This window comes from Phoca vitulina, unplaced genomic scaffold (genome assembly GCF_004348235.1).
Source record: "Phoca vitulina isolate PV1807 unplaced genomic scaffold, GSC_HSeal_1.0 scaffold20, whole genome shotgun sequence".
NCBI classification, from domain to species: domain Eukaryota; kingdom Metazoa; phylum Chordata; class Mammalia; order Carnivora; family Phocidae; genus Phoca; species Phoca vitulina.
The window spans coordinates 35,990,289-36,014,821 of NW_022589723.1; the positions used below are offsets into that span (position 1 = coordinate 35,990,289).

Sequence of the window (24,533 nt, forward strand, 5' to 3'; positions counted from 1 at the left end):
CATGGAACACTATATCTAAAACTAATGATGTAATGTATGGGGATTAACATAACAATAAAAAAATTAAAAAAAAAAGATGGATTGCATGAACTGCATTTCTACCCTTTCTTTGCCATTGCTCCTTTCTTTTTACTGAATTATGGCAGTAGGAGAAAGTAGGATCTGTAGGAGGGGAAAATATAAAAGGGAAATAGTTTTTGTTTTGTTTTGTTTTGTTTGAACTGTCCAGTTGGAGGCAGTTGGACAGGTAAGGTAGCCAGAAAAGATAGGAATGAGGGAGGCAATGGGTGGGCCCTAATCATTAAGGAATATAAGAAGGGGTATTTTAGAGATAAAATGCCGTGTTTTAAAATTTATAGCAATGTTTTAGCTTTTCATAAGATGGCAAATCAAAAATTCCAAATATTCACAAACTGAGCAGGTCCAGTAGAAAACATTTAAGTGGTGTCTAATCTGTGAATGTGATAAATAATCCTCTTATGAATACTCTTGGACATAAAACTCATCTATTTAGTTAGTATATGTTTATTTATTCATTAAACAAATATTTCTTGGTTCCTACCCAGTGCCAGCCCCTTTTATAAGTGCTGGGGATGGAGTAGAGAATATGTTGAAATTTCTGCACTCTTGAAACTCACGTTTTGGTTTGAGGAAGGAGATCATAAGAAGGTAAACACATAAACAATATAATTTTAGGCAAGGATAGGTGCAATGAAGTCCATTAAAGTAGGGGAAGGAGAGAGTAATGGGGATAGGAAGGGGGAGTGAACCATGCTAAGTTCTGGGTGAAGAACTCTGAGGAAGAAGGAGCAGCGAGGATAAACACCCCCAGGCAGAAATGAACTTGTCAGGTTAGAGCTCCAAGAAATCCCCTGTGGTTAGAGCAGAGAGAGCCTGAGCTGTGGTAGGAGATAAGCCTGGACAAAGAGTCAGCCGCCACAAGGTTTAGGGCCTTGAGAACTGAGGTAAGGAGTTTAGATCATGTTCTGAAGGAAACTGCCTTGAATAAGTGCCTTGTCCTAAGGTTCTTAGAAGTAGAATTGCTTTTTCCTAAAGATACAACTTTTAAGCTGTCTTTGGGACATTTCCTCCAATGGGATTGCATCTTTACCATTATAATTAAATCAACGGGAAATATGTTTTTGTTTTATATATGTATTTACATATAATCTCTCTATATATACATATTTGTATAGCTATATCTATAGCTGTCTCTCTACTTATCTATAGAGAAAGAATAAATTAAAATGAGTTTTGCCTTAGCATGTTTTGATTTACAATAAATTTGATACATCTGTATTTCTACTCCACTTATTCTGATTTTCAGAATCAAGAAAATTTCAAATCTGGAGAACCTCAAAAGCTTAGATGTCTTGGACCTTCATGGAAATCAGGTATTGTAAAGCCCCTTTGTTTCTTTCTTTTCAGCAAAAAAGTCTGAGAAAGTTTGGTATTATAAAAGTTTTTTTTTTTTATTATGTTATGTTAATCACCATACATTACATCATTAGTTTTTGATGTAGTGTTCCATGATTCGTTGTTTGCGTATAACACCCAGTGCTCCATTCAGTACGAATGATACTTGTGTTGAAGTATTTCAAGAGTTACTTTACTGGGGCGCCTGGGTGGCTCAGTCATTAAGCATCTGCCTTTGGCTCAGGTCATGATCTCAGGGTCCTGGGATCAAGCCCCGCATCAGGCTCCCTGCTCAGCGGGAAGCCTGCTTCGCCCTCTCCCACTCCCCCCACTTGTGTTCCCTTGCTGTCTCTCTCTGTCAAAAAATAAATAAGATCTTTAAAAAAAAAAAAAAGAGTTGCTTTACTGATTCACTGAAATTTCTAAGGTATTAAGCCTGTTTATTTAAGATATGGTAATCCCTTAGCAGTAAATGACAGATGAAACTCCTAAAACATTTGGAATCCTTAATAGTTACGATAATTTCATTTCTTATTTACTCTTTTATTTTTAATTTATTTTATTTTATTATTTATTTATTTGACAGAGAGAAAGAGAGAGAGAGCACATAAGCAGGGGGAGTGGCAGGCAGGGAGAAACAGGCTCTCCACTGAGCAGGGAGCTTGACATGGGGCTTGATCCAAGGCCAGGGATCATGACCTGAGCCGAAGGCAGACGCTTAAGGCACCCCTAGTCTTTTATTATTTTTAAAATACATATTTTCCAACCCTAGCCCAACAATTAGAATATTACTAATGATTTTCTTCTACTTAGGTATTCCTCCTTTATTCTGAGGCCACCACTATCCAGGATTTCACATTTATCATTCCCTTGTGGGTTTTTTTAAGTTGGTTTTATCACATATATGTGTCTAAATAATACCTTGTTTAGTAGTATTGTGTTGTAATTTAAAAAAGGTATTATACTGTATATTGTCATCTAGTGTTTGCTTTTTGCATATAACATTAGCTTACTGAGATTAATCTGTTTTGATTAAGTAACTGTAGTTTACTCCTTTTTGCTGTTGTAAGTTCCATGGAATGATTATATGAAAACTTTTTTTCTCCAGTTTATTATTGATAGACATTGAGGTTGTTTCCTTTTGTTTGTTTCCTTTTAGGAATAGCCCTTCTAAGAGCATTCTTGTATGGGTTTCTTCCACATACCATATGTCACTCTAGGGAGTGAAACTGATAGAACAGAGGTTATTTAAATGTCTAACATAGTGGGGGTGGGAGGGATGGGGTGGCTGGGTGATAGACATTGGGGCGGGTATGTGCTATGGTGAGCACTGTGAATTGTGTAAGACTGTTGAATCACAGACCTGTACCTCTGAAACAAATAATACATTATATGTTAAAAAAAAAAGAGGATAGCAGGAGGGGAAGAATGAAGGGGTGGAAATCGGAGGGGGAGATGAACCATGGGAGACTATGGACTCTGAAAAACAAACTGAGGGTTCTAGAGGGGAGGGGGGTGGGAGGATGGGTTAGCCTGGTGATGGGTATTAAAGAGGGCACGTACTGCGTGGAGCACTGGGTGTTATATGCAAACAATGAATCATGGAACACTACATCAAAAACTAATGATGTAATGTATGGTGATTAACATAACATAATAATAAAAAAAATGCAAAAAAAAAAAGATAATGTCAAATTGTTTTTCAAAGTGGTTGTACCAGTTTATATTCCCACCAGTAATGCAGGATAAATCCTGTTGCTTCACATTCTTTTCAACATTTGGAATTGTCATACTACTTTTTTTTTTATGACTCAAGGATTTATTAAGTCATACATGCAAAACATACTGCTAATTACATTAGCAAAAGATCAATGTAAAAACACCCCGCAATTCTACAACTGTCAATTTAAAAAATGTTGTTCTAGTAGTTGAAAGGTACAACCTTATATTCTTGCCAGTGGGTAAGTTGTACAGAGCTTCATTAGCACGAGCACAGGCTTCCAGAACCTCATAGACCCAGAGGAACATGGTTAGGCAGAGCAACAGGAAGTGTGTGTCCAGGGGGGTAAGACCAAGAGGAGGGTCAGCATTAGTCAAGGTACAGTGTTGGTGATCTGGCAAGGCAGTGATGCTAAGAAAGTTCATAGTTTAGGAATACCTAAAATATTTCAAAAACTATAAAGCTGCAACATGTCATTTTTGCACCTAGTTACTGGAAAACTAAGTAAAGTGCTTATTAGCTTTGAATAAAGTAACAAGGAAATAAGAATACACCTTTACTAATCTACAAAAAAAATTTCTAATGCATTATCAGAAAGATTTTATAATATAAGGAGGCATATTGCTCATTAAGAAGGGATTCTGTAGGGGCGCCTGGATGGCTCAGTCGTTAAGCGTATGCCTTTGGCTCAGGTCATGATCCCAGGGGCCTGAGATCGAGCCCCACATCGGGCTCCCTGCTCAGCGGAAAGCCTGCTTCTCCCTCTCCCACTTCCCCTGCTTGTGTTCCCTCTCTCGCTATCTCTCTTGCTGTGAAATAAATAAATAAATTCTTTAAAAAAAAAAAAAAGGGATTCTGTAAGAAAAACACTAAGTTAGCAACTATGGGAATGACCAGTTCAAAGATGAATTATATGCCCAATTTCAGGAGGGATGGCAGGTCTAAGAAAAAGCTTAAAACAGTGATAATACCGATCTTTCCTTATCATTTACTGCATTTGACAGAGATTAACCTTTTAAAATTTTATCTGTGACACTTTTACTCAGTTTAATTTTTTCTTTTTTTAAGATTTTATTTATTTATTTGACAGAGAAAGAGATAGCGAGAGAGGGAACACACGCAGGGGGAGTGGGAGAGGGAGAAACAGGCTTCCCGCTGAGCAGGGAGTCCGATGCGGGGCTCGATCCCAGGACCCCGGGATCATGACCTGAGCCGAAGGCAGACGCTTAACAACTGAGCCACCCAGGTGCCCCTACTCAGTTTAATTATGATGTGTACAATGTAGTATAAATTAACCTCCATATTTTGTCAAAATAACTGTCTTCATTCTTTGATCACCTCCCATGCTGCTCACACCCCACCCCAGTGCGCCCACAGCTAGAGCAGATACTTCATCAGAGGAATGTGGGAGTAAGAGGTCTGTTCAAAATCTCAGCAATAGCATATACACTACGTTTTTTTAAAAAGAAAATCTCGGGGCGCCTGGGTGGCTCAGTTGGTTAAGCGACTGCCTTCGGCTCAGGTCATGATCTCAGGGTCCCGTGATCGAGCCCCGCATCGGGCTCCCTGCTCGGCGGGAAGCCTGCTTCTCCCTCTCACACTCCCCCTGTTTGTGTTCCCTCTCTCGCTGTCTCTCTCTGTCAAATAAATAAATAAAATCTTTAAAAAAAAAAAAGAAAAAGAAAAAGAAAATCTCACTACAGGGGTGCCTGAGTGGCGCAGTGAGTTGGGTGTCCAACTCTTGGTTTCGGCTTGGGTCATGATCTTAGGCTTGTGAGATCAATTCCCAAGTGGGAGTCAGCGCAGTCTGCTTGAGATTCTCTTTTCCCTCTGCCCCTCCCCCATAAAATAAATAAATTAATTAAAAAAAAAATCTCACTACAAAATCAAAAAGATTGATTCAAAGAGTTTTGAGTCCTTACACTCATTCCATTATGACATAAAGTCAGTGTTAGGGAATGGATGCAGGCTGATAAATTACTGGTGTGTTAGATGGCAACATTTCATGATTGTGAAATGTTGTGCTGCTTTCTTATCAGAAACTAGTTAGTGTCTCCATTTCCAAACATGAGACATTGCAGTCTCTTCTTCTTCTTTTTTTAGAAATAAAAATAAGATTTTATTTGGTAATGAAATATACCAAGTGTAATCAGGAAATATCTTTAGGTTTTAGGGTTTTAGGGGATTTGTGTATTTTCCTTAATAGTTTTATGTGTTTTTCAGGTTTTGTGATATAAACATGTCTTTTTTTTATTAAGTTAGCCACCATAGAGTACATTATTAGTTTTTAATGTAGTGTTCAATGATTCATTAGTTGCGTATAACACCCAGTGCTCATCACAACACGTGCCCTCCTTAATACCCATCACCCGGCTACCCTATCCCCCACCCCCCTCCCCTCTGAAACCCTCAGTTTGTTTCCCAGAGTCCATAGTCTCTCATGATTTTTCTCCCTCTCTGATTTCCCTCCCTTCAGTTTTCCCTCCCTTCCCCTGTGGTCCTCCGTGCTATTCCTTATGTTCCACATATGAGTGAAACCATATGATAATTGTCTTTCTCTGCTTGATTTATTTCTCTTAGTATAATACCCTCCAGTTCCATCTATGTTGATGCAAATGGTGGGTATTCATCCTTTCTGATGGCTGAGTAATATTCCATTGTATATACGGACCACATCTTTTTTATCCATTCATCTGTTGAAGGGCATCTCGACTCCTTCCACAGTTTGGCTATTGTGGACATGGCTGCTATGAACACTGGGGTGCATGTGGTCCTTCTTTTCACTACATCTGTGTCTTTGGGGTAAATACCTAGTACTGCAATTGCTGGGTCATAGGGGTAACTATTTTTAACTTTTTGAGGAATCTCCATACTGTTTTCCTGTAGTCTCTTCTTAAAGACAAAGATCTTGAATGGCTTAGTGCCTAGTGTTCTCAGCACAACAGTGCAACTTAGTTCACAAGCTATTTTGGCAACTCTTAATCTGAGCAAGAATAGGAGCTCTTGAAAAATAAGGCTTTAAGAAAGCTTGCCATTTTAGGGCTAAATTTTACTATAATGTGAAAGTTTGAAGTCTTACCCTTTAAACAAATAAAACCTAAAAATGGTTGGTTCAAAATGGTTTTATGGAAAAAGTAATCTGTAACAAAAACTTGGCACTATGTGAAAGGCTCCACCATTTTTGAGCAAAGCATATAAAATTTCCGAGGTGGACAGGGCAGGAGAGGGGCCCACACATTTATAGCAGCAGGCATTTTCTCTTCCTCATCTTGACTGGAGGGCAGAGAACCCTCAAAGAGCTTCATCCAACACTGTCTTGAGGCCTTGCTTCGTGAGAGCTGAAGCACTCAGGTGTTTTCCAGCACTGATCTCCTTAGCCATGGCCAAACCCCGTGGCTAGGTGATGGGAGTTGGCTTCTTCTCTTGCAGTCACTCAGTCATGTCTTTGTTGTCCTTGAGATCAAGTTTAGTCTCTACCAGGATGATGGGGGTGTTGGGACAGTGGTGTCGCACTTCAAGGTACCACCATGCTCGAACATTTTCAAATGATGCAGGATTCATGAGAGAAAAGCAAATTAAGACCACATCTGTTTGTGAATAGGATAAGGGACGTAATCTGTCATAATCTTCTTGTCCAGCTCTATCCCATAAGCCCAGATTCACCCATTTTCAATCTACCATAACATTGGCAGGATAGTTGTCAAAGACAGTGGGGATGTATTCTCCAGGGAATCATTGGTTTAACTGATCGGTAGGTAACTTTTACCTGTAGCTCTGTCTCCCACCACCACACACTCGGTGGCTGCATCTGGGCTGCTTGCTGGGCTGCTGTGGCGTCGGGGCGCTGAAGCGAGAAGCGGTGGGCTTGGGGGGTGGGGTGTCAGGGCTGCTGTCTAAGCCACATCACCCTCCCCCTACGGGAAGCCAGAGCCAGCAGCGGCCACCACCCAAAGCTCTGGAATTGTCATACTTCTTAATTTTTGCCAATTAAATTGGTATAAAGTAGTGTCTCTTTGTGGTTTTGATTTCTATTTCCCTGATTACTATATAATCTGGACTTTTTATTCTATTGGGTCAGTCAGTTTGTCTGCCTCTCGGTCTGTCTGTCTGAATTTGTCTGAATCTGGTTTGTTACGTTCCCCCTCCTTCTCTCTCAGAGCATCTTGGCTGTTTTTTAGTCCTTTATTCTTCCATTGAAATGTTTGTCTTTGAAATGGATTTATTTATGAACAGCTACATGAGCTACACTCATGCAGACGGTAGAGCCTCTCATGAGGTGGTAAGTGTACATTCTGGGATGATCCATGAGTCCCTGCCTGTTAATGAACAAGATCTGTCACTGCCACCTGCAGTTGGTTAAGTGCAAACTTCAGTATGATCTCTCTAGGCTTTCTAACAACTGCTAGTCCCAGTCGTTTTGGTGAAAAGCTAATGGAATAAATGAAAACCTTGACAGATCTAACTAGATCACATCCGCTAGGTTCTAATCTCACCCGGTCCCATCTGTGTGTATCTGTGTGTATCTGTGTGTGCCCAGAATGGGAGGAATGTTGGTGGCCTGGGAACTGTCCAGCTCTGCAGGCTGATTAGTGGCACTCTAGTAGAGAAGTTACCCAGTTAGTTGAGGGTGGAAGGGGAAGAAGATTAAAGAGTTTTGTCAGTAAAAGAATATCGTATGCAAAAGCACTGAGACTAAAAACAACACGATATTTTTTACTGCTTGAGAATTTAGCATGTGTTGAAGAACAGTGAGAAATGAGGGGAGAGAAGTAGCAGAGGCCAGATTGGGGAGGGCTTTGTATGCCACACCTGAGGAATTGCTATTTTATCTTGTAGCCCACTATTTTTATTTTATTTTATTTACTTATTTTTTATTTTTATTTTTTTGTAGCCCACTATTTTTAAAACTATTCATAACTAATTGCAACATTTTATGGTAGCAATTTTTAAAGTTTATTTTAAAATGTATATATGATAATTAAACATATTTATGTAGTTTTCACATTATATTATACCTTTAAGAATTCATTTTATTTATTTTTTATTATATTATATTTTATTTTTAGAGCAAGAGTTGGGGGTGAGAGGCAGAGGGAGAAACAGAGAGAATCTTAAGCATGGAGCCCAACAGAGAGAATCTTAAGCATGGAGCCCAACACAGAGCTTGATCTCAGAACCCTGAGATCATGACCTGACCCGAAATCAAGAGTCAGACGCTTAACCAACTAAGCCATCCAGGCGCCCCTACCTTTAAGAATTCATTGGGCATTACCCAAGATCTATGAAGGATCCTGGTTTACGAATAACAAACATATCACTTGATCCATATGTAATGTGTGGGAATTATTTACCAACCATTATGTTGATGAAAAATGCTCTGTTCCTTGTTAGCTGACCTGTGTTATGTCATATAATTTCAGCTTTGTGTTTGTACTTATTCTGTGTATTGAGATTAAGTATTTGTACCACACAAATTATTTCTCAAGGCTCTATAACTACAAGAATGAAGTTTTACGTGAAAATCCAAGTCTTGTTTCAAAATATCTAAATCCACTAAGCAGAAATTTGGAGTATTTCAAAGCAAAGACAGCCGTGGTGACCTTAGGCTTCTAAAAAGTCAGGAGATAAATTATTCAAGATGAAACAATGTCCAATTCTAAAAAGAAAATAGCATCAGGTAGTTAAAAACGTAAAAGAAAATTAAGTGAATATTTTTTGTTTTTGGAGTTTACTTTTGTTAGAAATAAAAATGATATTTGGTGTACATCGTGAAATAAAACGTATTTGGTTTATGGATGTGAAAATGGTCTGAGGGATGTTAATAGTGTGCAAGGGATAGGTTGGGGATAAAAGAGTTGGAGGAAAGTGAAACGAGACAGAACAGTTGAGAGACTAATCCAGTAATCTTTGTGAAAAGTGAAGGTGGCTCGACCTGAAGTAGTAAAAATAAGGATTTAATAAGGGGGCAGATTGGATAAATATTTAAAAAGTGGAAACATCAAGATTTAGCAATTGATTATATTTGAATAATGAAGAATACAAAGGAATCTGAGAGGTTGGCTCTCAATTTCTGACAGAATTTTTTTGGTCTTCCAGAATTTGTTCTCTCGGTAAAAGCATTCTTTAACGTGGACACAAATGTGCTTCAGGAAGGATCTTTTCTTTCAAGGCCATCTTTTCCTTCAGGGAGAGTTTGTCCTTTCTGTGACTGCTTGACTGAAAGCAGACATTTGCCCTTTAGCATTGCTGAGTCAGAAGGTTGTCTTTATCCAGACAAAGCCGTCTGGGTTACTCTTATACATAAAGATGAGCCTGGAGTATCCAGCTTTCCTAGATGTATTAAGAAGCCCTGCGGTCTCCTGGAGACCCTCTCTCTGATCAGTATGACCCATGATTGGGCTTTCCGACATTCCCATCATTTCTTCTTCTTGCTGTGAAGTTTATTAACTAAACAAGAGCTGTGCTCTCACCCCACGCCACCTTTTGCCTGAAATTTTTATCATTTACTGTGACTTTGTCCATGGCTGCTATGCGTAATAGGCTCCATCAGAGACGTTGCGCACAATTCTGGCCTATCTGATTGCAAACCAAGAAGCCAAACAATATCCCCAGTGATTTTTAAAAAAATTACATCTTGGTACCAATATTTTAGAATTAGTAATGTTCCTTTTCAGAGTTACCAAACTAAATAAAAGGCAACTCACAATGTAGGCATTCTAATTATCAGTCCCACCTGGATGAAGGAATTAGAGAAAGGTGGTTTTCTAAGAGAAATGCCCCAGGTTTAGTAGCAGAAGGGGGAAGACACTCTATGTATGTCATACAACAATTGTGCCCCTTCATTCTATATATTTCTATCTTTCCTGTTCTCAGGAAAGTTTTATTTTATTTTATTTTATTTTTTTTTTTTATAAAGATTTTATTTATTTATTTGAGAGAGAGAATGAGATAGAGTATGAGAGGGGGGAGGGTCAGAGGGAGAAGCAGACTCCCCGCCGAGCAGGGAGCCCGATGTGGGACTCGATCCCGGGACTCCCGGATCATGACCTGAGCCGAAGGCAGTCGCTTAACCGACTGAGCCACTCAGGCGCCCGGGAAAGTTTTATTTTATATATTTAAATATTGCTTTTCCATTCATGTTTGTTACATCTATATTATTTGTCTTCCATATCCCCGTCTTACCTTTTATTCTTCCTACCTCCATTTTTCCTTAGTATTTTAGGAGAATTTCTCAAACTTATGATGACCTTATTGATTTTTCACAGTGTCTATTTTGCATTTTGCTGATTCCGTACATTTAAAATTCTATCACTTATATAGTTTTGAAATGCTTTTGTCTATGTCTCGTTGTAAATAGTTCTATCATCTACAAATACTGATTACCTTGTTTCTTCTTTTACAATTTTTATTTTCATTTTACATTAGTTAGACCAAAATCTTAGGATAAATTTTAAGGCATAGTCAGATGTCACCTTTATATATTACTGAATTTATAATAAACATAGGTTTTCCCTTTTGAACCTAGATGGAATCTAGATGGTATTTCTTGAATGTAAGAGAAGGTCCAATAACAACCTACAGACTGGATTATAAATCTAAGAAAACGTTCTCTTATCCAACATCTGTTTTGAAGTGTTAAATAAAAAATTTCAATTTTTTTCTCATCTGTACTGGGATGACAGTGTGGATGAGAAAGTTAATCCCTAGTGATTGTGAAAACCTTTTTTAATGTTTGGAAGAAAAGTGTCATGTGTATGACTCATTGTTAACTTAAGTAGATGGTTGACGAAGTCCCCCACAAGGACCCCTACTTATGTGTCATAGAGAACCATCTCACTGTGCTTGCTCTGTTACACTAGTGGGGCTTAAAATCCTGTTGTGCTCTCCTCAGTTCATGGGGATGGCTTTTCCTTACCCCACTTTACTGTGCAACTCAGAGCTCCTGTGCTGCAGGTCAGAGCTTGCGTGTATGTGCCTGTTCCGTGACTCAGGTCTTCTTGTTCTGAACACTCAATGTCCACCATATTGCACTCTGGCTAAACCTTATCTGTTGCTTCTCTTAAGCACTTCCACTAATAAAGAACATCCACCCTCACTCTCCACTCGGGATCCTAGTTCCTTATATCTTTTCCATTTAGACTCTTGACGGCTTTCAGGATCCTGCAGTATAAATGGAAAGAACAAGGGGGATGTGGTGGCATTCCTTTTCCTTGCCTTTTCTCTCAGAGGGCTGTCTTGCTTGTTCAAAACATTGTGAGCTTCTGCCTCGGGCTCACAGTACATTTTTGTTTGGGAGTTAGTATGTATAGTTCTTGTCACCTTTATCTGGACCTGGCACAGTATTGGGTTATTAGAGATGCCCCCAAGGATGGACTTGTTGATTATTTGATAAAATTTACTTCAAATATTTACTATGGTGAAATTATAAAATATGTTCCTTTAGTTAATTTTCTTTTTTTCTAAAGATTTTATTTATTTATTTGACAGAGAAAGAGAAAGAGCACAAACAGGGGGAGTGGGGAAGGGAGAAGCAGGCTCCTCACTGAGCAGGGAAGCCTGACGCGGGACTCAATCCCAGGATGCTGGGATCATGACCTGAGTCAAAGGCAGATACCCAACTGACTGAGCCACCCAGGTGCCCTTCCTTTAGTTCATTTTCACAAGTTAAATGACTTCTTATTATCTACAACAGAGGAAATTGGAAATATATATATTTTAAAGATTTTTATTTATTTGAGAGAGAGCCTGAGAGCGGGGTGAGGGCCAGAGGGAGAAGCAGACTCCCCACTGAACAGGGAGCCCGATGTGGGGCTCGATCCCGGGACTCCAGGATCATGACCTGAGTCAATGGCAGACGCTTAACCGACTGAGCCACCCAGGTGCCCCTGGAAATACATTTTTAAGTATCTTCATGTAAACCTGTCACTGAATCCAGTGACTATATATTTTATTTTAAGGGTTTTTATAACATGTGTATCTGTGACTTATGCCTGCTAATTATCCCTTTCTCATTTTTTAACAGATTACCAAAATCGAAAATGTCAGTCATTTGTGTGATTTGAGAGTTTTAAATCTTGCTAGGAACCTTTTAAGTCACGTTGATAATCTTAATGGGCTGGATTCACTAACTGAACTTAACCTGCGACACAATCAGATCACTTTTGTGGTGAGTATTAAAATGGAATCCATATGTGATTTCTGCCTTTTCTTCTAAGGAAATGAAATAAACGTTATGGCATTGCTTTATGCAAAGTAAGAATCTACGGTAACTTAGTTCTTTTCTGAATTTAATTGTGGATATGATTATTAAGCTTTGTATTTTGATTTGGGAAGTGTTAAGGTGTTTTTAATTTTAAAAGATAAATGGAAAATTAGAAACAGAAATATTATCAATAAATGAATTAGGTAATATAAATGAGTAGTGAATTCTTTCCTGTTTTATCATGGGAATATAATTAATAAGAAAAAAGGTTATTGGTGACTTAAAGTTGATAAATTGTTGTACCAGGAGGGAAAAGGCTCAGAGAGGAGAGGCTAAGGGCTGTGAAGACATGGATAAATATAATTTCCTTTGCAGTGTTGAAAGAGGCAGGCTGGTATAGTGGAAAAAGCATTGCATAGGGCATCAGAGACCTCGTTCTGGTCACAGCTTCATCTCTCATTAGCTGGGTGACCTTGGGTAAATCGTTAACTCTATAAGCGTTGGTTTACTTTTCTATAAAGTGAGGGCCTTGGGTTAGATTATTTCTAGGATCCTTTTAGCTTGTTGAATCTGAGGAAAGACATTAAGGTGGTCAAGAACTGGCATGTGAGCAGGAGGGAACAAGTTCACACTGTGGGGGCAAAACTACAGGAAGGCGACTCTGGAACTCTGAAAATGAACTTTGTTAGATTTATAGCTTTACTCAAGTTCAGCCATGAAATAACAGCTTGATGCTCCGGTATTTTGTACTTGTGCACATGTGAGAGCACTAGAAATAGGACTTTTGACTGTATGATGTGATACAGGCTAAGAAGACTTCTAATGTTATATATAAATATTTGTGTTTTTTTTAACAAGCTTCCTTTCTTTACATGAAATAGAAAAATACTAGGTTCTCTCTGGATATCATTCAAGTACTTTTAAAGGCACAATCTAACTTAACTTTTTTGAGACATTGAGTTCCTTAGTAAATAATTAAGTGTAACATAAATGGTACACTTGGAAAGTTTGAGGGACAGATGATGCCTTATCTCTAGGCCTCATCGTACAGATTGGTTTCATTTTGAAGTTTTCCCAGAAAATCAGAGCTCAGTAATACTCACATCTTCTAGGAGGTTGGGATAATTTCAGAACCTTTTTCCAAGACATGGATTTATTCCAGAGCCCCTAAATTCTGTTGGATTTAAATATTGGAAATGGCTTGTTTATTTTAAAAGACATCCTGATTGAGTTAATCTGTTAAATTGCTGAGTGTCTAGGAACTGCTCAGGCTGGACTTGATCTGTCCTCAGGACATTGGGTATGGTAAGAACCCAAAAAGCCTTGGTAGAATGAGACACAGAAATCTATTGACTTTCACATATTCCTGTCTCTATTCTTTTATTTGGAAAGTACATAATGTGTATCCAGGAAATTGCTTACTGAATTTCCCAGTGAGTATTACGTCTGATCATTACTGTTATAACTCAGGCAGCAGCCAACATCTATGGAAAAGGAAATTGTATTAACTTCTAAAAGTTAAAAAGATTTAATAAGTATGATGCATATGGTATCATCATGATAGTAAGTATCATGCATATTAATTTATAGGAAATTTGAATATACATGTAAGGATATATATATAAGACTGGATCCAACTTTTGTTTCTTTTTCAAAGCATCCTTTCCTAAATAGCCAAGAGACTTTTAAATCTGAGGATTCATTTTTTTTTTTCTTCAGTGTCTCTTCTTTCCTCTAGGGTCAGTTATCACACTTATTCTTTTGCTTTTTTTTTTTTTCTTTCATGGTTTTGATTTTCCTCAGTGGCTGGTATTCCTTAAATGAAGGACTGTGTTAAGTAGTGACTGGGTCTCCTGTGCAGCTGAATAGGTCTTTTTAACTCTAAGATCTCTCCCTAGAATGACCCCTGGATTTGTGTAAGTTGTCGAATTCCACACATTGGCAGGCTTCCCTTTAGAGTGAGTGGAAGGGAAAAGGGAGGCTCACTCTGTAATTGCCAAAATAAGAGAACGACTATATGGGGGATAAAAGGACTTTACTACGCAAACAATGAATCATGGATCACTACATCAAAAACTAATGATGTAATGTATGGTGGTTAACATAACAAAATAAAAATAAAAAAAGGACTTTACTATCTTCTGGGCGGAGTGAAACTGCCATTCCTTTTCCGTCTCTGGTTCTAACGTAGTAGTTATTAACCATCTCCATGGATAAGACACCCACACTCTCCATCCTTCCTTGACAGATACTCTTGTTTTGTTGAGAGAACAGAGCCTGAGGCTCCAGCTGAGGGTTTCTGCAGTGAGCTGCTCTGTACATGGCCTGTGTGTGTGTGTGGCAGGGGCGGGAGTGGGCTGAGGCTGAGGTGGGTTTGTTGCTCTCTGGTAATGGTGGTTAAGTAGACAGACCTTTAATTACACATCTGATAAGCCACAGTTAACCACTGTCCACTTCTGCTCTCTGCGTGTACTGAGCGTGAGCGCGGAGTAAAGCGGCATTCGGTCCGAGAGGATTGCTGTGGCTGCGGTGCCGCATGTCTCTTGCCAGTTCGGAGCTGTCTGCTTTCCGGCTTCCGGAAATTCATCAAAAATGTGCGTCTCTTAACAAGGACTCTCTCGTTTTTAGCATTTCCATGGATTTACTCATTTTGTGTATTTTTATTGCTTCGCCCATCGAATCTTGTAGAAGAGATGAAACAAATGCATTACCGACTTCACTGTCTTATCGGAAAACTTCTCTGATTTTTTTGATGTAGAAAAGTTTTTGTGTGTTTGTTTACTGTAGTTTAAAGTCACTGATCTTTTTCTGGGAGATGTTATAAATTTCAAACCAAATGTCTTTTTTGTTTATATGGTAGCTTTCCCTTTTAAACAATTGTGAAACATTTCAGACATTCTGAAAAGAAGATAAATAATATTACCAACATGTGTGTCTATCTACCAATCAACTTAATAAATAAAAACCCTTCGGATACAGTTAAGGCCTAATGGGTAACCCTCCCCCATCACATTCCCTCCCTCCTTTGCAGAGGTAAGCACAATTCTGAGTATGGTGTTTATTCCCATGCATGTCTGTTTCCTTTTCCATGTATGTATGTGCCCTTTCCTAAACAATATCAAGTAATTTTTTTGTATGCTTTTAAATGTTCATCATACTGTACATATTTTCTATAAGTTGCTTTTATTAATATGCTTTGAGATTTGTCTGTGTTGTTATCTGTAGCTCTGGTTCACTAATTTTCATTGTTATATAGCATTCCATTGTATGATTGTAATGAACTATTCATTCTTCTACTTATGGACAGTAGTGTTTCCAATTTTTTATTATTAAAAAGTGTCACAAATAACATTTTTGTACATGTCTTTTGGTGGATATGTATAACAGTTTCTCTAGGACAGTGGCTTTCAGACCATAATCTATGATAATAAATAAAATTTACATTAAAACCCGATTATTAAATACCTAGTTATTAAATACTTATATGGGTATGTTATAAATAATAGAAGCAAGCATTTCATGAAGCTATACCTACCCTTGCTCTTCTATCAAAAATATTGGTCTCAACCTACTGAATTGATTTCTTGACCAATGAAAAGTTGGTCGCAACCTGTATTTGTCAAACAATGCTCAATGGTAGAGCTTGGGAGAGGCATTGCTGGGTGCCAGGATTACGCTCATGATTTCATTTTATCAGATATCATCAAGTTTTGTCGAAAACTTGATACAAAAATTTGGTACAACCAAATTACATTTCCATCAGCATTACCTGGGAGTTCCTTCAACTTCACGTTTTTGTTGGTACTTGATATTGTCAGACCTTTTATTTTTTGCCAGTCTTTTAACAATGAAATTATAATGCATTGAGATTTTAATTTGAATTTCCCGTGAGGCTGAATGCCTTTCATCTTTTTTCTTTTGTGATAATTGAGATTGCCTCTCATTTAGATTGCCTGACTAGTCTTATCCTTTGCCCATTGTAATGACAGGTTTTTGTTTTTTTTTTCTTTTTCCTCTTGATCAGTGGTATTTCTTTCTTTCTTTTTTTTTTTTAAGATTTTATTTATTTGACAGAGAGAGAGAGAGCACAGATAGGTAGACAGGCAGGCAGAGGGAGAGGGAGAAGCAGGCTCTCCGCTGAGCAGGGAGCCTGATGCAGGGCTCGATCCCAGGACCCTAGGATCACGACTCCAGCTGAAGGCAGACGCTTAACCGACTGCACCACCCAGGCGCCCCGATCAGTGCTATTCTTTTGTTTCTGCTGTATTTTGAGGAACAGAAGTAAAAATTATCAATAGTTTTATTTATTGTTTCTGGTTTTTTTTTGTTTGAAAAATCCTTCCTTAAAGGTTGAGGACCTAAAGATATTTTTCTGTGTTGTCTAACAAAAGTTTTGAAGTTGCTCTATTTGGAAATGATTCGTTTCTTGTGGTATAAAATTGAAATCCAGTTTTGTTTTCCTTTTTCTCATATGGATTGCTAATTGTCCCAGCACCATTTATTGAAAAATGGATTATTTCTGTCCTTCCGTCTCCCCTTGGCAGTATCTCCCTCTAGCAAATTAAATATCCACATCTGCATGGGTCCGTGCCTGGCCTCTCTGGTCTGTTTGATCTCTAACTATCTTAATAACTGTAATCTCTATTATGTCCTAAGAACCAGTAGCATGAGGTCCCCAATCTTCCTTTCTCTTCCCTAGACTTCCTTTCTTCCTTTAAAAAAAAAATCATGTTATTTATTTTTTTCTTTTTTCTATATATATTCCAGAAATAGCATGTCAAGTTTCATGAAAAACCCTACTGGTCTGTTTCATTGGAATATTTTTGAATTTGAAGACAATTGACATTTTTGATATTGAACCTTTTTTTTTTTTTTTAAGATTTTATTTATTTATTTGACAGAGGGAGAGATAGCGAGAGCAGGAACACAGGCAGAGGGAGAGGGAGAAGCAGGCTTTCCACGGAGCAGGGAGCCCGATGTGGGGCTCGATCCCAGAACCCTGGGATCATGACCTGAGCCAAAGGCAGATGCTTAATGACTGAGCCACCCAGGCGCCCCAGTATTGAACCTTTAATATCATAATATGCACATGGCATATTAATATGAAGGCATAATATGAATACAGCATATCTCTCAGTTCATATATGTCACATTTAATGATTTTTATTCTTCTCCATAGATAGCTTATTTGTTTTTTGTTAGCTTTCTTTCCAGATATTTTATACTTTTTTGCTACAGTTGATTTCGGTTCATTTAGCAACCATGCTCTGACACTTAATAATTCCAATAATATATCTGTAGGTTATCTTAGATTTTCTGTTTAGAAAATTTAAATTTTTTGTGAACAATTACAGTTTTTCCTTAATCATTATATGTCTTGTGTCTTCTTGTTTGACTGAGCTAGACTGAACGTCCAGTTTGACCAGACCTCCAGTACAAAGCTGAATAAAGAGGCAAAAGTGGGCATCCTTGTCTTATTCCTGATTTTAAAGGAAACATATCACTAGCTATGTTTGCTAAGTGCCATTTATCAGTCTGAAGAAATTATCCTCTATTTTTAGTTTGCTTAAGTTTATATTATGAATGGTTATTGCATTTTATTAGATGATTCTTATACAGCTCTTAGACTGGTCATATGGATTTATTCTTTAATCTATTAATTATGGAAATTATAAGATTTTGTAATAGTAAGTCATTCTAGTATTTTTGGTTATTATGCACTTTATCGGCTATATTTCATATACATTCCTGGATTTTGTCTATTAATATTTTATTCACAATATTTACATCTATGTTAAGTGAGGTTTATCTGTAATTTCTTTTTATTATTCTTTTCTGGTATCAAGGTCACACTAGCCTCATAAAAGGAATTGAGGAGTGCTTCCTATTTTAATATTTGGCATGAATCTCACTTTATATGAAATTAAAGATGATCTGCTCCTTGTATACTTGGAGGAACTTATCTGTAAAATAGTCTGGGTAGTTTTAAACTATTGGCTCAGTAATAATAATGTCAGTTTTGATATGTTATAGTTTCCTTTCATCTAAATTCATTTTTTTTTTTAGCTGCTCTCTCTGTCGTCATGTGCCTGTTGTCGTTTCTCATAATGCTTATTTATACTTTCTTATTTTTTGATTAGTATTGCCTGAGGTTTGTTTATTTTACTAGTAGTTTCAAAGAACTGGCTTTGGCTTTGTTGAACTTCTCTTATAGCTTTAAAAAAATATTGTTCTATTGATTTTTGTTCCTAACTCTCTTATTTTCTCCATTTGCTTTTTCTTTCTAAAGTTTTGTGTTGGATATTTGATACAAGTTTTCAGTCCTTTTTAGTTTCTAATATAAGGACTTAAGGCTATAAATTTCCCTCTAAGAACCACGTTAGCTTCTTCCCACAAATTTTGAAATTTAGTATTTTTATTCTAAATATTTTCTAAGTTCCATTATGATTTCTTCTTTGATCCATGTGCTATTTAGAAGTATATTTGAAAATTTTTTGATATGTATGGATTAATTATTCTTTTTTTGTCATTCTTTTCTAATTTAGTTGCATTGTGGCCAGTGAGTGTGGATTATATGTAACCTGTTCTGTGAAGTTTGTTGAGGTTCACGGTATTGCCGAGTATGCAGTCAATATTTATTTATTTATTTATTTATTTATTTATTTATTTTTTTAAAGATTTTTTTATTTATTTATTTGACAGAGAGAGACACAGCGAGAGAGGGAACACAAGCAGGAGGAGTGGGAGAGGGAGAGGGAGAAGCAGGCTTCCCGCGGAGCAGGGAGCCCGATGCGGGGCTCGATCCCAGGACGCTGGGATCGTGACCTGAGCCGAAGGCAGACGCTTAACGACTGAGCCACCCAGGCGCCCCTGCAGTCAATATTTACAGTCAATACACACTATCTATATGTTTCCCTAGTATGTGATCAGTGTTTGAAGCTGTTTCTAGGTGCACACAAGGTCAAAATTGATATATCTTCCTGGCAAATTGTTCCTTTTATCATTGTGTATTAACTGTCTTTATTTTATTTTTTTTTAATAGTATTTTTATTTTTATTTATTTATTTTTTAATTTTTTAGTAATGTTAATCACCATACATTACATCATTAGTTTTTGATGTAGTGTTCCATGATTCATTGTTTGTTCTCCATGCAGAACGTGCCCTCTTTAATACCCATCACCAGGCTAACCCATCCTCCCATCCCCCTCCCCTCTAGAACCCTCAGTTTGTTTTTCAGAGTCCATCGTCTCTCGTGGTTCGTCTCCGGTTTCCCCCCCTTCATTCATCCCCTCCTGCTATCTTCTTCTTCTTCTTTTTTTTTTTCTTAACATATATTGCATTATTTGTTTCAGAGGTACAGATCTGTGATTCAACAGTCTTGCACAATTCACAGCGCTCACCGTAACGCATACCCTCCCCAATGTCCATCACCCAGCCACCCCATCCCTCCCACCCCACCCCCCACTCCAGCAACCCTCAGTTTGTTTCCTGTGATTAAGAATTCCTCATATCAGTGAGGTCATATGATACATGTCTTTCTCTGATTGACTTATTTCGCTCAGCATAACACCCTCCAGTTCCATCCACGTTGTTGCAAATGGCAAGATCTCATTCCTTTTGATGGCTGCATAATATTCCATGGTATATATATACCACATCTTCTTTATCCATTCATCTTTCGATGGACATCTTGGCTCTTTCCACAGTTTGGCTATTGTGGACATTGCTGCTATAAACGTTGGGGTACACGTACCCCTTTGGATCCCTACCTTTGTATCTTTGGGGTAATACCCAGTAGTGCAATTGCTGGATCGTATGGTAGCTCTATTTTCAACTTTTTGAGGAACCTCCATACTGTTTTCCAGAGTGGCTGCACCAGCTTGCATTCCCACCAACAGTGTAGGAGGGTTCCCTTTTCTCCGCATCCCCGCCAACATCTGTCTTTTCCTGACTTGTTAATTTTAGCCATTCTGACTGGCGTGAGGTGGTATCTCACTGAGGTTTTGATTTGGATTTCCCCGATGCCGAGCTATGTTGAGCACTTTTTCATGTGTCTGTTGGCCATTTGGATGTCTTCTTTGGAGAAAGGTCTGTTCATGTCTTCTGCCCATTTCTTGATTGGATTCTTTGTTCTTTGGGTGTTGAGTTTGCTAAGTTCTTTATAGATTTTGGATACTAGCCCTTTATCTGATATGTCATTTGCAAATATCTTCTCCCATTCTGTCGGTTGTCTTTTGGTTTTGTTGACTGTTTCTTTTGCTGTGCAAAAGCTTTTCATCTTGATGAAGTCCCAATAGTTCATTTTTGCCCTTGCTTCCCTTGCCTTTGGCGATGTTTCTAGGAAGAAGTTGCTGCGGCTGAGGTCGAAGAGTTTGCTGCCTGTGTTCTCCTTTAGGATTTTGATGGACTCCTGTCTCACATTGAGGTCTTTCAACCATTTGGAGTCTATTTTTGTGTGTGGTGTAAGGAAATGGTCCAGTTTCATTCTTCTGCATGTGGCTGTCCAATTTTCCCCACACCATTTGTTGAAGAGACTGTCTTTTTTCCATTGGACATTCTTGCCTGCTTTGTCAAAGATTAGTTGACCATAGAGTTGAGGGTCCATTTCTGGGCTCTCTATTCTGTTCCATTGATCTATGTGCCTGTTTTTGTGCCAGTACCATACTGTCTTGATGATGACAGCTTTGTAATAGAGCTGGAAGTCCGGAATTGTGATGCTGCCAGCTTTGCTTTTCTTTTTCAACGTTCCTCTGGCTATGCGGGGTCTTTTCTGGTTCCATACAAATTTTAGGATTATTTGTTCCATTTCTTTGAAAAAAGTGGATGGTATTTTGATGGGGATTGCACTGAATGTGTAGATTGCTCTAGGTAACATTGACATCTTCACAACATTTGTTCTTCCAACCCATGAGCATGAACGTTTTTCCATTTCTTTGTGTCTTCCTCAATTTCTTTCCTGAGTATTTTATAGTTTTCTGAGTGCAGATCCTTTGCCTCTTTGGTTAGATTTATTCCTAGGTATCTTATGGTTTTGGGTGCAATTGTAAATGGGATCGACTCCTTAATTTCTCTTTCTTCTGTCTTGTTTTTGGTGTATAGGAATGCCACTGATTTCTGTGCATTGATTTTATATCCTGCCAGTTGACTGAATTCCTGTATGAGTTCTAGCAGTTTTGGGATGGAGTCTTTTGGCTTTTCCACATAAAGTATCATATCGTCTGCAAAGAGTGAGAGTTTGACTTCTTCTTTGCCAATTTGGATGCCTTTTATTTCTTTTTGTTGTCTGATTGCTGTGGCTAGGACTTCTAATACTATGTTGAATAGCAGTGGTGATAGTGGACATCCCTGCCTGACCTTAGGGGGAAAGCTCTGAGTTTTTCCCCATTGAGAATGACATTCGCTGTAGGTTTTTCATAGATGGCTTTTATGATATTGAGGTATGTACCCTCTATCCCTATACTCTGAAGAGTTTTGGTCAAGAAAGGATGCTGTACTTTGTCAAATGCTTTTTCTGCACCTATTGAGAGGATCATATGATTCTTGTTCTTTCTTTTGTTAATGAGATACAATAGTATCACGTTGATTGATTTGCAGATGTTGAACCAACCTTGCAGCCCAGGGATAAATCCCACTCGGTCGTGGTGAATAATCCTTTTAATGTACTGTTGGATCCTATTGGCTAGTATTTTGGTGAGAATTTTTGCATCCATGTTCATCAAGGATATTGGTCTGTAATTCTCCTTTTTATTGGGGTCCTTGTCTGGTTTTGGGATCAAGGTAATGGTGGCCTCATAAAATGAGTTTGGAAGTTTTCCTTCCATTTCTATTTTTTGGAACAGTTTCAGAAGAATAGGTATTAATTCCTCTTGAAATGTTTGGTAGAATTCCCCTGGGAAGCCATCTGGCCCTGGGCTTTCGTTTGTTGGGAGATTTTTGATGACTGCTTCAATTTCCTTAGTGGTTATAGGTCTGTTCAGGTTTTCTATTTCTTCCTGGTTCAGTTTTGGTAGTTGATACATCTCTAGGAATGCATCCATTTATTCCAGGTTATCTAATTTGCTGGCATAGAGTTGCTCATAATATGTTCTTATAATTGTTTGTATTTCTTTGGTGTTGGTAGTGATCTCTCCTCTTTCATTCATGATTTTGTTGATTTGGATCATTTCTCTTCTCTTTTTGATAAGTCTGGCCACTGGGGTTTATCAATCTTGTTAATTCTTTCAAAGACCCAGCTCCTAGTTTCGTTGATCTGTTCTACTGTTCTTTTGGTTTCTATTTCATTGATTTCTGCTCTGATCTTTATGATTTCTCTTCTCCTGCTGGGTTTAGGCTTTATTTGCTGTTCTTTCTCCAGCTCCTTTAGGTGTAGGGTTAGGCTGTGTACTTGAGACCTTTCTTGTTTCTTGAGAAAGGCTTGTATTGCTATATACTTTTCTCTTAGGACTGCTTTTGCTGCATCCCAAAGATTTTGAACAGTTGTGTTTTCATTTTCATTGGTTTCCATGAATTTTTTTAATTCTTCTTTAATTTCCTGCTTGACCCATTCATTCTTTAGTAGGATGCTCTTTAGCCTCCATGTATTTGAGTTCTTTCCGACTTTCCTCTTGTGATTGAGTTCTAGTTTCAAAGCACTGTGGTCTGAAAATAGGCAGGGAATGATCCCAATCTTTTGGTACCGGTTGAGACCTGATTTATGACCTAGGATGTGATCGATTCTGGAGAATGTTCCATGGGCACTCGAGAAGAATGTGTATTCCGTTGCTTTGGGATGGACTGTTCTGAATATGTCTGTGAAGTCCATTTGGTCCAGTGTGTCATTTAAAGTCTTTATTTCCTTGTTGATCTTTTGCTTAGATGATCTGTCCATTTCAGTGAGGGGGGTGTTAAAGTCCCCCACTATTATTGTATTGTTGTCAATGTGTTTCTTTGCTTTTGTTATTAGTTGCCTTATATAATTGGCTGCTGCCATGTTAGGGGCATAGATATTTACAATTGTTAGATCTTCTTGTTGGATAGACCCTTTAAGTAGGATATAGTGTCCTTCCTCATCTCTTATTACAGTCTTTGGTTTAAAATCTAATTTGTCTGATATAAGGATTGCCACCGCAGCTTTCTTTTGGTGTCCATTAGCATGGTAAATGGTTTTCCACCCCCTCACTTTCAATCTGGGGGTGTCTTTGGGTCTAAAATGAGTCTCTTGCAGACAGCATATCAATGGGTCTTGTCTTTTAATCCAATCTGATAGCCCGTGTCTTTTGATTGGGGCATTTAGCCCATTTACATTCAGGGTAACTATTGAAAGATAGGAATTTAGTGCCATTGTATTGCCTGTAAGGTGACTGTTACTGTATATTGTCTGTCTTCCTTTCTGGTCTATGTTGCTTTTAGGCTCTCTCTTTGCTTAGAGAACCCCTTTCAATATTTGTTGTAGGGCTGGTTTCGTGTTTGCAAATTCCTTTAGTTTTTGTTTGTCCTGGAAGCTTTTTATCTCTCCTTCTATTTTCAATGACAGCCTAGCTGGATATAGTATTCTTGGCTGCATATTTTTCTTGTTTAGTGCTCTGAATATATCATGCCAGTCCTTTGGCCTGCCAGGTCTCTGTGGATAGGTCTATTGCCAATCTCATGTTTCTACCATTGTAGGTTACATATCTCTTCTCCTGAGCTGCTTTCAGGATTTTCTCTTTGTCTCTGAGACTTGTAAGTTTTACTATTAGATGTCGGGGTGTTGACCTATTTTTATTGATTTTGAGAGGGGTTCTCTGTGCCTCCTGGATTTTGATGCCTGTTTCCTTCCCCAAATTAGGGAAGTTCTCTGCTATAATTTGCTCCAATATACCTTCTGCCCCTCTCTCTCTTTCTTCTTCTTCTGGGATCCCAATTATTCTAATGTTGTTTCGTCTTATGGTATCGCTTATCTCTCGAATTCTGCCCTCGTGATCCAGTAGTTGTTTATCTCTCTTTTGCTCAGCTTCTTTGTTTTCCATCATTTGGTCTTCTATATCACTGATTCTTTCTTCTGCCTCATTTATCCTAGCAGTTAGCGCCCCCATTTTTGATTGCACCTCATTAATAGCCTTTTTGATTTCAACTTGGTTAGATTTTAGTTCTTTTATTTCTCCAGAAAGGGTTTCTCTAATAACTTCCATGCTTTTTTCAAGCCCAGGTAGTATCTTTAAAGTGATGATTCTGA

The 24,533-nt window shown here is 38.1% G+C and overlaps 1 protein-coding gene and 1 pseudogene across 5 annotated transcripts in view; one reads left to right on the forward strand and one right to left on the reverse strand.

The window, feature by feature from the left end:
• LRRC49 (leucine rich repeat containing 49) overlaps nt 1-24,533 on the forward strand; it is a 165,888-nt gene that overhangs the window by 19,045 nt on the left and 122,310 nt on the right. For all 5 annotated transcript variants that reach the window (XM_032418081.1, XM_032418083.1, XM_032418082.1 and 2 more), the window contains 2 exons: nt 1,328-1,394; nt 12,159-12,302. In XM_032418081.1, coding sequence (XP_032273972.1) covers nt 1,328-1,394; nt 12,159-12,302 — 211 coding nt within the window. The remainder of the gene's footprint in view (nt 1-1,327; nt 1,395-12,158; nt 12,303-24,533) is intronic.
• On the reverse strand, nt 5,991-11,160 carry LOC116640439 (annotated as a pseudogene).